Below are 13,733 nucleotides of genomic sequence, written 5' to 3' on the forward strand. Positions count from 1 at the left end.
TGTGTTGGTGCGGTCGGCGCGACCAACGCGCGAATGGGTCAAGAGCCAATAGGTGACCCGTAAAACCATGGAGGTAGAAAAATACATCCTTCCTCCATGCGTAAAACGAGCAATCGAGGGAATTGTGGGGCGCGCCGTCTGCTAGCGGCTTCCGGTTCGACGGACGACGCGGCGGCATCGGCGGCATGCCCGGCGCACGTGTTTTTCTACGCGGTTTAAACTGTCAGTCGTGCGGAGCTTTTTTTTTTTCCGTCCGCTTTGTCGACCAGCAATGTTGTACCACTCATGCAGCTGATTTCTAGGTTTTAGTTCACTATGGGCGTGACATTTACGAGACAAGAAAGGCAAGGATATGCTTTTATTCATAAAGGAACTCTGGTTGTCGTTTCGGTGGCCTTTTTTGTCTCTGCCAGGTTTAGCTCTACGACATTTGCCGTTGCTTGGACGCACCGTCACTGACTGCTTCTGCCTGCGTGAGGTCAGTCAGACAGGTGAAAAAGTTATCGTTATCCGATAATTTATCAAGCGTATAGAAGCATTACTTAGAAAATCGGGTGCTGAAGCGATGGCTACAGCGGTGCATGCTGCTCTGTGGTCGTAGCTAAAAACCGATATCGTGGGTATAACGCCGCAGCTAGCGCTGAAAATGATAACTTGGCGCTCTGTCAACGGCATTTCTCGGTCGAAACTCTAGGTTCATTTGAAGTGGTACGTAGTTAGACGTTCTCGCTTTTTTGTCAACAATGGCCGTATCGCCGTCATATTACGGCTACACATTATCTCTATGCGTGCTGAAGGAGCTAAGGAGGGCTATAGTTGGTTACGAGTATTATGTATGTATCTCGCTGTGTCCCACCTAAATTTGCGCCGTAAAACCTCGTCTCATAATACCTCTATATGTGCATGCGAGTACTGAAATAGTTCTGGTTGCCTGAGTCAATGTTAGAGAAAGAAATATCTTGGGGAATCATTCCGTGTTGGCCCTTACACAGCTAAACGCCGCCTGATAAGTGGCGCTGTACGTTCATTTTCTTTTTGTTCAAGGATGGTGTCTGCCTTGTTACAGTTTTGGAAGTGGCAGCCATTCCTCTGATGCTTGTGCACAGCTGACTCTGCAAGGGTTGCAGCAAGGCAGTAGTTACATGCGTTCCCCTTTAACGCTTGAATTTGAGCAGGCAACGGCTGAACAGCTGACGATGGTTTTGCTAGGCACCTGCAACCGGGTAATCTTCGAGTGGGACAAAGCCGGTCTGCAAGCGCAAGTGGCTCAGTCAGCTAAGGCGTTGCGCCGCTGAGCACTAGCTCGCGGGATTGAATCCCGGCCGCAGCGGCCACATTTCGTTGGAGGCGAAATGCAAAAACGCCCGTGTGCTTGCGTTGTAGTGCACGTTAAAGAACCCCAGGTGGTCAGAATTAATCCGGAGCCCTCCACTACGGCGTGCCTCATAATCAGAACTGGATTTGGCACGTAAAACCCCCAAAAGAAGAACGGACTGCAAGCGCATCAGTGGAATTCAACTGCGAAGCGGTGGCGGCGGCTGCGCTGACTCGAACCGGAAACAGCTAGCAGACGGCGCATCTCACAATCCCTCGCTATTTTACGGGTCACCTCTTCAGCGCCGGGCCTGTCGGGGCGCGTAGGAAGCCGCCGGTTACGTTGGCTGCGCCGGTGCTTGCCAACGTGACGTAGCGTGAGCGAACGCGCGCGCTGCCGTTATGTCGGACTATAAACGGCGCTTAATAGTCATGAGCATGACTCAGCAAAATGACAATGACTCAGCGAAAAAATAATAACACTCAAAAACCACTGGAATGGGTTCGGACGTGGGCACTAAGTGAAGGAAACACGACAGGATGCTGGTAGAAGTAAGTCATGAGCATTGACTCAGCAAAAATGACAATGACTCAGCAAAAAATAATAACACTCAAAAACCACTGGAATGGGTTCGGACGTGGGCACCAAGTGAAGGGAACACTAAAGGACGATGGTAGAAATTATAGTCATGAGCACGACTCAGCAGAAATGACAAGGACTCAGTGAATAAATATTAACACTCAAAAGCCACTGAAATGGGTTCGGACGTGGGTACGAAGCAAACGAAACACTAAAGGCCGCTGGTAGAAGTCATAGTCATGAGCATGACTCAGCAAAATGACAATGACTCAGCGAAAAAAGATTAACACTCAAAAACCACTGAAATGGGTTCGGACGTGGGTACTAAGTGAAGGAAACACTAAAGGTTGATGGTCGAACTCATAGTCATGAGCATGACTAAGGCTTAAATTCACTTTAAGGTCTCTTAAGTGAAGCTAAAGGGACTCCTGAGGACTCATGACATGTCATGACATGCGTGTAATGTAGGTCATGAAAGAGCCGCCTATGTCTTCGTGCTCTCATGGTCGTTTCATTAACTTGGTAGGCTATCCGCCCTCTGCTTCGCATAACATCGATTCCCACAGGGCGTGGGATCTGCCAGCTTTTTATTTATAGCGCAGAATTACATTTGCGAACGTTAGCGCTGGCACCCATTACACTTTTCCAAATTCCTCGCACCACCTTGTATTTATTGTAGCCCAAAATCTAGTACTCTATGTTAGAGCACTGCACGGGCCGATTTTTGCGGCCCGGGCCCGTTTTTACATTGGGTGGCCCGCCCGAGCCCGATCAAAACATTTATGGCGAGACCCGGGCCCGGCCCGGGCCCGGAAATAATCTACGTTACCCGCCCGGCCCGGCCCGCCACCCCTTTACCTTAAGCCCGAGCCCGGCCCGAGCCCGACTCGAAACCGGCCCGAACCCGGCCCGAGACCGAAAAATACATGTTTTTCAGAGTTGAGAAGCCCGAGAATAACTCGCAGAAAGCCCAAGCCCGGCCCGGGCCCGTGTCTAAAGACCCGAGCCCGGCCCGGGCCCGGGTCAAAAAGCACACGCCGTGCCCGAGCCCAGCCCGAGCCCGTGAAAAAACTCCTCTACCCGGCCCGGCCCGTGGGCCGGGCCGGGCCGGGCCCGGGCTTTCGGGTAAGCCCGAGCCCGTGCAGTGCTCTACTCTATGTTTCATTATTCTTTCATTCGGTTTCCCTTTCATTTTCAGGTTATATTGGTGAACGCTTGAGTGGGTACTTGTTTCGTTTATGCATACACCCGGGTGTTCATGCTTGGTCAACCGAACCAGCTCCGCGCTCTTATTCCTGACTCGCATGCCCTCAGGCGCATAAGTATAAGACAAGAGGGTGCCCAGTTTTTCTTACACTTTTGCATTTATGCACCAGGATGGTGTGATCTTCCCGACATTTATGGCGCACGCGTCATGCATGCTTCGTTGTGTGTCCAATTAAACTACTTGAACTTTCAACGCTAGTCAGTTTCAGGATTACATCAAACCTTCAAACTGTACCACCTCAGGAATAAGTGCGACAAACGTTTCTGCCATGAATTTGGCTGGCACCAAAATACTGCCAGCATTACAGTTTCGACAACACACCACACTGATTGAGAGCGGACAAACAGTAGATATTGGCACAATAATGATTTCTCTTCGAGTGCAGCGTAAGACTGAACAAGGAATGTCGGTTCTACAATCCAAGGGGCCCTAGTTTTATTTCTTCTAAAGATCTAAAGCTCGTCTTGTTGATTTGGATATGCTTGCACCAAGTTTCGTATGGCATGGCTGCGCACACTCCACTCCCCTCCGATTTCCCGTCATTTCTAACTTCATAGTATCTTCAGATTAAGGTACATATTGTACTATATTAGCCGATAAACCACTTCTTCTCCGGCTTAACCAGTTTCAGGATCTTCTTTTTCGTAAGGCGGAAGCGGAAGTTTTCGATTGAAACCAGTGGGTGGAACCATTGCGCGTAGTACAACGAAACACAAATTTAAAGGGATCAAGCGTACCTCCCAGGTCTCCAGGTAATCAATGTCGGCCAGCTGGATGTCGCCATTTTCGTCTTTCGGGAAGAGGTCGCCGTCCTCCTGCGCATCGCGACGTGATAAGTGAAACGTTTCTTGCCGTGCATTTCCCTCGCTTACCTTGTACGCTTGAGGCCAGTGAACCAAGTAGAGGTCAATATAATCAACTCCCAACGCCCGCATACTCCTGTTGCAGCATTCCACAACTTTTTGTTTACTGTGAAACGAGTTCCAGCACTGCAAAACAAAAATAAACAAATTAAACGCTTCACTTTACGCCTCCTGGATGCTATCACGACTGACAAAAGTTAAGGCTGTCCCACACAACTCAGTGTGCAGTTTAGCGACGTTATACCCTACAATTTCATTCAACACCAGGCACAGCCGAAGCGATCCGCCCCACACGGTCACATCGACAAACGCACGTTGACATAGATGCTCCTTCTCGACTCCGCCGCCATGTGGACTGTATACGACGCCATCCTTCGTGCTATGTTGCCATTGCGTTACATTAACGCACATTCGAGATTCCATTGCTGCATCAGCACAAATCAGGCCGTCTATTATCCGTTGCGCAGACGGCGACAAACTCTGCAGCACTACTAGAGGACGACCAGAAATGCGGTCAATATATACAGCAATCAGACGAACGTCCGGTCATATCGTATACGTTGTCATATCGTTCTGTCTTCGGCTCACCATCGCCAACGTCTCTGCATTTCGTCAGGCTCAATGACCTCAAATAAGACGTACCATACATAAAACAAATCACTTATTTAACTGATGGTGCGGCATCACAATACAAATTAAGGTTTTAATGAATCTTTATCATCACGCGGAAACCTACAACCTCACAGCTGTGTGAACCTTTTTAGCACATCGCTCAGCAAACGTTCTTGTTATGATGTTGGCGGTCACGTCGCAAAGGCTGGGAGGTAGGGCAAGACAGCAAAGGCCTTATAAAGACCACTATATTAGTTGTTCGCATGACTAGCGGCATCAACATGTTAGAGTAACATCAATTTGTAAACGAAAAGTGATGGCGACGTGAAGAGCGCTCAGCGGAGCTCATTGTTCGGAGATGAGCTGCGCTTCGCCGCGACGGTTAGTTAACGTTTTTATTAATTTGTGGATCACCGCATGGATTTCAACATCTTCCTAAGTGCGAAATGCTGCAACATGGACGCACTTCCACCAATCACTAAAGTTGATCAGTTGCGAAGCGTAATTGCATCACTGGTCCATTTACGAGAACCACAAGTTGTCATTGCATCGCGCCTAACGGCACCCAACGGAATGAGTTTTTTTTTTTTTTTCTGTGAAGGCGCGCATCAACGCTACAGAAGAGGATGCGGCAGTTGTTGCAGCATTGATGAACACGCTGCGCCGACCCAATCAGGCTGTACGCAACATACACATGATGAGCATTGACGGGAGCAAATCGTGTATTTAGCTGTTCATCGTGCTTATATATGCCCGACGTATCTTAACGCGAAACATGCCAAAACCAACAAGATACGTCGGAAGTACTTCACCATCTAACGTACCTGCATAAACAAAAAGAAGAAAGCTGGAGGGAGGACGTTGCATGTATCTTTAGTCAAAGCCTTTCACAAAAGCTTGCTTTATTGTTTCCGCTAGCCCTTGTCGTATATTCTTAGCGTCTAATAATCTTAAGATACGTTTTATTCGGGCGTCTACCAGCCCATCTAAATTATATGGCTCATAGCCTTACAATTACGTCAGTAAAGAATCCAAAATCTACGATTTCGATGGCACATTATCGGGCCAGGATCGGGTCAATGTGGAATAAAGTTCATTTCAGTGTACAGGACAACTCATTTAACTTGTCAAAACTATAGCACTTCAAAGACTCCCACATATGGAAACACTTCTAAAATAAAATGTCTCAGTGACCGACCTGGACCGGCATTTTATGAACATGTAAACCTCGACATTCAATGAAGAACTTGTTACTGATAAAATAAAGTAATGTAGTCGACATCCTCTTTTTTTTTCACTCAATTCCATAATGGTCGAAAAAACGTTATTGTTTTGGCATGAAGTGGTAGTTTAGCCACTGCCGTATATATTTTCTGCTATGCACAAAGTTGGGAGTCTTAATCCAGACCGTTGTGGCAGCAACTTTTCGGTAACAATGTGTAAAATTCCTTCAGCAAGAAAACAACTTCAGTACCTTTAAAAAACGAACACGATGCTAGATGTCGCAAGCTCGATTTCCTATATAGCCTGTGCGATTGGATCAGGCGCTTAATGTCAGAAAATAGAAAGGTTAAGCTAGCAATACGTTTCAGGTGCAATCTATCCGTTTACGTCTCCTTTTTTTTTTTTTCCTGTGTTTGTCGGTGTGTATGCGCAACGCTTCCCGATACAGGTGCAACTGACTACCCGGCTATTCTTAAGCAGTCAAACCCGTTGTAGAGATTCCCCTCACTCCGTATGAAAGGCAGTACATGTAACATTCTCCGAGCGAACAGCTGCTACCGTCATAGAGATCGTGCGATCGAGGGCGTAAAGCTTTCGTTGCAGCCGGGACGGAGAATGAAGGGACGTACGGAACTGACGGGGAGAAAGATTGGAGAAGTGGATGAAAACCACCTGTGCGCTATATGCACCAGCTTTCGTGACATACATGACATGTAGTGGCGTTCGCAAGGGAAGTAGCACGGAGAGAACAATTCGCTCGGTGCTAAGTGCTTATGTACGCTGAAATATGAGACAGAATTTTTCTGGGCCACTAAGCGCTGTCTAGAACCCATGCAACACAGTATATCTGACTGCAATGAAACTTCACAAAGAGGGCTTCGCTGTTATATAAGGGAACCTTACGATTACGAAGCAGCATAACATTTAAATCTGAGTTTTATCGCCTTATAAGTTTGGCTCTTTCAGTATTGAGATTTAGTCATTTGCATGCATTTCTGTGTTCCTAAAACTTACATCAACCTCGTTCGATTGGCATTTCAAGACTGCTTAGAAGCCAGTGCATTTAAGTTCATGTACACTTTTTGTCGCTGGTTTTGTATTCAGCGTTGACGTCATCTGTCTAAGATGGAGCTAACTCTATCATACAATACAGTGTTGGTTATATGACACGTTTGAACTTTTGTTCCAATTGCGAAGGCTATCCTCACCAATCATATAAGTTGGGGTGAATTCTTCTTGCATGAAGCTACCCGCCGATTCAACTGTCCCACGTCGTCCTGCACCCTACCGATAATAAATTATGGGGTTTGCCATCCTACACTACTCAGTGGGTTTTGAGGGACATCGTAGTGAAAAGCTCCCGATTTTATTTGACCATCCGAGCTTCCTCCCCTATAGTAATGCGCTCGCCACGGCCTAGAAACGAACTCGGGACCGATGAGAGAACTTGATACAATATATGAACATGCTTTCATATACTATGAAGAATAATCTACTGAAGGGCAGTGCATAACGCTTATTGAAGGTCTTTCTGAGACGCCATTCTCTGAACCGGAAGAGAACCGTATGTAGGCGCAGTAGGCTCAAGCATATGAGTTTCCCAGAATCGAAACCATTTACAAGTAGTCATACAATAACAATAAATAAATAAATAAATAAATAAATAAATAAATAAATAAATAAATAAATAAATAAATAGCCCGGGTTTGTGGACTGTACAGATGGTTAAAGGGACAGTAAAGAGAAAAAATGTTTCGAACTATTTCAGTAAATCATAAAAGAGGCCACTGTTTCAATGAAACGGGGCTTGGTCAGCCAGTAAAGACGCAGAAGCTGTAAACGGCTGCCAACGCCAAGCTAAACTTCCTGCACCAACTCAATATGACGTCATGGATTTCCCCGACATCTCCTCGGCCCTAGTTATTTTTTTTTATCGGTAAAGATTGACTGCATTGTATTCCAAGAGAGCCAAAGACTGAAGTTAGCAAGATGTAAGAATTTTTACTGAAACATAACGACCCAAATAACGGAGAGTGGGGGGGAGGGGGATATGTTACATTGAAATTCATGACGTGACGATGACGTACCGGCGGTTTAGCTTCAGCAAAAAGTTCAATAAATGGATTTGAGCTTAATTTGCTATTGTAATAGCCAACCAATTACCGCGCCATTAACGCAAATAGAGTTGTGAAAGAATACTTCATCAGGATAAATTCATTTAGTGTTTCTCTATAGTAAATTAGCGGGCGAGAAATACGCCAATTGCAGCCACCTTGCTGGTGATGAAGAGCTCTTCCCTGCTGATAAGGCCTTCCTTGATGGCGTGCGAAATGGCGCGTCCCACTTCGGGCTCATTGAGGTAGACGAGCGCACAGTCAATGTGCCGGTAGCCGATGCGGATAGCCTCCTTCACGGCCTCATAGACTTGGGAGGGGGCCGACTGCAAAAAGCGAAAGAGTCGAGAGAGGGCGAAGAGATGACCTTGGTGATGCAATAATAACGTGCACGTTAAGGTAAAAGTAATGCGGTAACTATAGTAGAAAACAGATGCAGACACCGCAGCAGAAGCCACCAGACAGCTTTGTCTTGTGCTATTCGTGGCTTGTTAAAAGGCGACACATTAAACTGGAGCGAGGTGTGGATCACTACGTTCATAAGTTTGGTTGGATTTAAAAAATAACGGTGACCGAATTCATTGAACAAAGTGATCACCATGCTGATGGCGGTGGCTGGAATATGATTTCTGTCGGTAATTCACTACTTAAGCAACTCTAAATCATGTTAATTTCTGTGCGCTTAGATGCGTGCAGCCCCGATAACGCAAGAATTATTTTGGATCGGTTAATCAGTTCTATTTTGTCAGCTGGGGGTATTACGAAGTTTCTGCGAGAAGAATCTTTATTCTGCATCACAGTTTTGCAAAGAGCTTTCCACTTTCATGTGAAAATCTTTGTTTTCGTAGCGAGGGCCTCGAATCTGGCAGCACTGGTGCTATGACCATCAAGGCTGCGATTTCGTATACATAACACAAATACCAAAGAAAGTGGAAGGGATAACGGCCTTTGGCCGCATGGCAATTGGTAGAGCACAGCATGCATAACGCGGAAGATGTGGCTTCAGATCCTAGTCGCGGTTTTTTCGTCCACTTTGATTTCCTTTTAACTGCATCTCAACATCTGAATTAAAATTGGAGATGGTTATCAGGCGGGACAAAAGAGAGAACAGAGTGCTCTGTTCTCTCTTTTGTGCCCTCTGGCGTCCTAACGCTGTTAATCAAAACTTTAAAGCATGTTTCACCAACAAGCCCTATCTTACAGCCTTCTTAAAGTAATTATCTGTATGCTTTCCTTGGCATCATTGGCTGTTGCCTAGTTGTGATTGTGTCTAACGAAAAATAAAGCGCCTCGGCTTGCTTTACTCTACTTGCTTTATTTTATTTGTGGCTGTGTGAAATGATTGCGAATATTACGATCCGATCTTACAAACTTTAGCCGAGGTCTTGAAGTTCAGACGAACTACATCACATTACGTAAGTTCTGGTTAGAAATTTTCGCGGTAAATCTTTGGTAGAGAAGGTATAGATTTGAAGCTGATGGTGTCCCAATACATATTCAACGTTACAGTGTCAAGCTCAACTTGCATAATAATTTGTTTTGATATTCCCAACTCAGCGTTACAGTATCAAGCTCAGCTGGCAAATACCTTGTTTTCATATATAGAGTAATATTTAACAAGTCTCCAATTAGGTAGCGGTATACAGACTTTATGGTCCTTAGAAGTGTGTAGCGAGCCAAAATAACGTCCTGGATTTGTGACTTCCTGTCTTGTTATAGCAACACAACTGCAAGGCCACTGTTATATGGAAGCGGGTATAGTGCGACGTCAACTTGCGGTACTGAAGCGACATGCATAACCCCACGCAGTCACGCTGTCATTTCATGTTGCGACAATGTCAACTGAAGTGCAACGCGAGCACAAAACACAGCTGAACATTTCACGCTGTAACAAAATCATTAACCCTGGTCATACCGACATTGACCCTGTATCACTGTCATTTCGATGACATTTGCGGAAACACGTTCTGATTTCTACGTGGAGCAATCTGGCAGCGCTAGCGTTGAACGACAGTACGATGCTCGGCTACAAAGCGGGACCTCTGTTGCAGGCGTCTATATAGCCGGCCTCTTTCAAGTTTCTTGTTCTTAAAGGACCAACTGTCTTGAAATTAAGTAAATACTGAAAGAAGAGTTCTTCAACATCAACACTAACTACTGGCATGTTCTGGTCGTAATTACTACCACCAATGCGTTGCAGCACACCGCGCCAATGAACAAAACGAGCAGGAAAGGGTAGCGCTGGAAGTTTCCAAAGCGAACTGTCCAGCGCTCGCAGACGCGGTTTGGCACTCTTTCAAGACTTCCGGGAGAGAGGCGAGTGCATAAGTAAGGGCGCGCTTACCTTCCAGGTTCCAAGGCCGAGCGCCGGAATCTTATTGCCGTCAGCCAACGTCACGATGGGGCACTTCGCCATGGTCGGTTCACCTTTGCTTCTACCTGCCGGCGTTCTCGTAGGCGATCAAACGAAAGGCACGTCCGAACAACGACGGAGAGGCAACGCTGCTCGCCGTCTGGTCGAAGCACGTTTCGCGGCGGGAGAAAAAGAACAAGTTATAAAAAGACGCCGACACAATAGCGCGTTTTATATTTCTCGCTTGCACGGACGCTGGGTAGGGTGATCCCCGGCTCCGAGGGAAGGAGAAGCGGCGCCAGACGCGTGGCTTCAGTTCGCGCATGCGCGCCGGCGTTCACCGACTGCGGCGCTCCAGATGACGCTGCTTAGCATGACGTCATCATCAAAACGGCAGAGCGCCGGGCGGCCGGGCACTTGCTTGTGTCTGCATCCTTCGTCTTTTAGGGAGCGGCATGTTTGAAATCGGTTTCAGTAACGAGGGTTACCGGTCGGCATCTCTGTGGTACACTCTAAAAACAGTTGCACCCTTTGGGGTGTATTTTTGCCACAGAACAATAATCGTCATCTGACTTGCGTGGCTTTCCTTTCTTTAAGGCTGTGCGCCCGGCACTTCTCGATCAGGAACAACAAGAGCGTTATCAGCGTGACACAGCGTTCTCGACAGGAAAGTAGCAAGTGCAGAGTTTTCAAGATAGGAAACGCAAGCAAGACAGATGATTATTGTTGTGTGGCAAAAATGCACCCCAAAGGGCGCAACTGTTTTTAGAGTGTACGCGCTGTGGGTAAACTGCGGAGACTGATGCAGCGTATGAGCTATTTCGCGTGGTGTCATTTAGAACAACATGCAAAATCTTGTTTCGTGGTTACGGCAGCACTTGCCGAAACCCTGGTCACACCTAAGGTTTTGTGAGAATCAAGTTTCGGGGTGTGGAAATAGAATTGACGTTTTGTAAATGTTAAATACCAATGCACCCTGAGCCCTTTCTTTGGACGCAAATTAATGTCAAAATGTGTTAGTTCTTGGGACAAAATATGTAAATGACTGAGAAATGCATTTTGGTTACGTTGGAGAGCCATGTATTTCACGGAGTTCACGAAGCTGTCATTTTGTAAGCATGCATTGCGTGACCAGTATTCTACTGAGCAAGCGCCTGAGGAAAAAAATACCGAGCTCGACGACGCCGCCTCAAGATGTAGTAAATTATTGCAGTTAGCACGAGTTAGGTCGTAGGCTAAGTTTGAGTAGTGAAATAAATTTTATGTGTAAGTATCAAACGACCCATTGAGCGAAATTCAGCTGCCCTAACGTGAAACCTGGGGAGGTGCGAAGCATGCAGTGATGCACCACTAATGGGCTCATACTACCTTAAGGAATAGCTCACAACCCCGTAAACGCAGCCTTCCCATTACGACGATAGAAGAGAAGTGAAATTCTACGCCGGAATGATGAGCGGCAACACAGCCAGCTGTGGTAGACGACGACGAACGCGGGAGCACTCGGCGCGCGTGCCGCTTGCTTACCACGACTACCACGACGACAGCAGACGCCGACAGCAGACGCCGACAGCCCGAGCGTCATAAGGTGCTTCGCACCTAAAACAAATCTATAACGTACTCACCCCTCTATGGTATCATGTATAGAGAGAATGACTGAAAGAAATTATTGCTGGCTTATCGCGCTTACTATACCGGTTGTAAACCATTGTACAAGAATGAATTTGTTTATTTAAGAATAAAGCAGAAATTTGTATGTTACCGTTTGGTAACATCACACCATAGCGTAGTGCCAATCTATGCTCGGCACTGCCAATATAGTGGCAGTGACGAGCCATCGGTACGTCACTGCCGATGTGCAACGGCCATCGTAAACGGCCATCGGTACGCGCCCAGCTCACCCCTATAGGGGTGAGCTGGGCGCGTACCGATGGCCGTTTGTAGCGAACTCCGGCATTCAACTACAGAAATTTAAGAAGAACCTATTCCGCTTGCTATCGAGGAATGCGTTTAGCATGCTTTCAGAGGTGTATTTGGGCCATTACATTGCACTATCTGTTATGGGTGATGTCGTGGATTTCATAGATGGAGTATGATGGGTGGATTATTTATTCATTTAGTGTGCAGACGCTACACAACGTTCCGAACTGGTCCTTGAGGAAGTGGTGCTCTAAGTAGTGCTGGTTGTTTCGCACGTATGGGTCTAATAAGACTATATATATGCGCTATCTTCGGGGACGGCCCGGGAAAACGGCTACAGTCATGCGAAATCGGGGTAAGTTCCCGGAGAATGCTAAACGCAGAAAAAATAAACTGAACTGCGTTGATTCAGAGAAGAGTCAGCCAAATCGCAAGATTTGAGAAGTCCGAACGTTAGAAACACTATATAACGCACCATGTTACCATTCGGTCACAAACACAAATGTGAGTGCATAGTTTTTGTGCAAGAAGTTACGCTTTCAAAAACGTTTGGGTCTATATTTCTCATTACTGCCATCGCGTACGACTTTACAGAATGCCTGTAGCTAAAAAACAACCAGAAATTCAAAAAGGTAGGAAACTAACCACCAATGACAAAAGAAGGCCGAATGTTATGCGCTATCGCGCTATATGTTACCATACGGTCACGAACATGAATTCGAATGGTTCAGGTGCTTAAGGAATGTCAAGGCATTCAAATGATGATCACAAGTCCTTTTTTCATTGCTTCTTTTGCCCGTAATTTTAGCGTTCATGCAGCTATGTCAGGCATGAAAATAGTTACCAAAAGAAAACTTTAAAAGAAAACGACAAGCGCGCGTGCTACCGTACTTATGGAAAGTACTCTCTGGAGAAGAATGCCTGAACTAGCAACATTGAAAAATAAGTGCGTTACCAAAGGGCTGCTCGACGCGTTAGTAAAAAGATACCAGGCTGTGGGTCTCTGAGGCAGCATGGAACATGGCATGTTACCAAAAGGCAGCGCCGCCCCATAGAGGGTTAAGAAGGATGTAAAGCGCAAGGTTAAAATCAACAGAAGAAATGCGTAGACAGAGTCAGCGTCTACTGTGGATTTTTAACCTTGCGCCAGACATCCTTATGCTAGCCATAAACTAGCGCGACATACTACGCTGTTTAACTTATAAATCCCATTTGTTTTTCATATCGATAGTCCATCCACACTTATTGCGTGTAAAAGTTAATTTTCAGCGCTTTCTTTAAATATCAAAACATGTACACAAGTAACTATAGCAATGAACTAGTACTGAACAATACACCAAAACAAAAGAGTATGTAACGATTCTACACATTTCAAAATTCTTAAACTGCTAGACAGCCGTGTATATAAAGACACATTTAAAAGGGCAACTTTACCGCCTGCAAAATTCCACGCCACCACGTACCGCCACAGCTGTCCTCTCTTTCTTTG

General features: G+C 46.1%; 1 protein-coding gene across 5 annotated transcripts in view; it reads right to left on the reverse strand.

Annotated features, from left to right (window-relative positions):
- The window catches only part of LOC119456092 (aldo-keto reductase family 1 member B1), an 82,053-nt gene extending 71,435 nt beyond the window's left edge, over positions 1 to 10,618 (reverse strand). The window contains exons 1-4 of one of the 5 annotated variants that reach the window (XM_049669543.1): positions 10,319 to 10,616; positions 8,133 to 8,300; positions 4,034 to 4,150; positions 3,899 to 3,976 (exon numbers count right to left, since the gene is read on the reverse strand). In XM_049669543.1, the coding sequence (XP_049525500.1) occupies positions 3,899 to 3,976; positions 4,034 to 4,150; positions 8,133 to 8,300; positions 10,319 to 10,390 (435 nt within the window). In that variant the 5' untranslated portion in view covers positions 10,391 to 10,616. Of the gene's footprint in view, positions 1 to 3,898; positions 3,977 to 4,033; positions 4,151 to 8,132; positions 8,301 to 10,318 lie in introns of all 5 variants that reach the window. The other 4 variants (XM_049669544.1, XM_049669541.1, XM_037717692.2 and 1 more) reach the window with 4 other exon arrangements.
- Between the last annotated feature and the right edge of the window lie 3,115 nt (positions 10,619 to 13,733).

This window comes from Dermacentor silvarum, chromosome 6, assembly GCF_013339745.2.
Source record: "Dermacentor silvarum isolate Dsil-2018 chromosome 6, BIME_Dsil_1.4, whole genome shotgun sequence".
NCBI classification, from domain to species: domain Eukaryota; kingdom Metazoa; phylum Arthropoda; class Arachnida; order Ixodida; family Ixodidae; genus Dermacentor; species Dermacentor silvarum.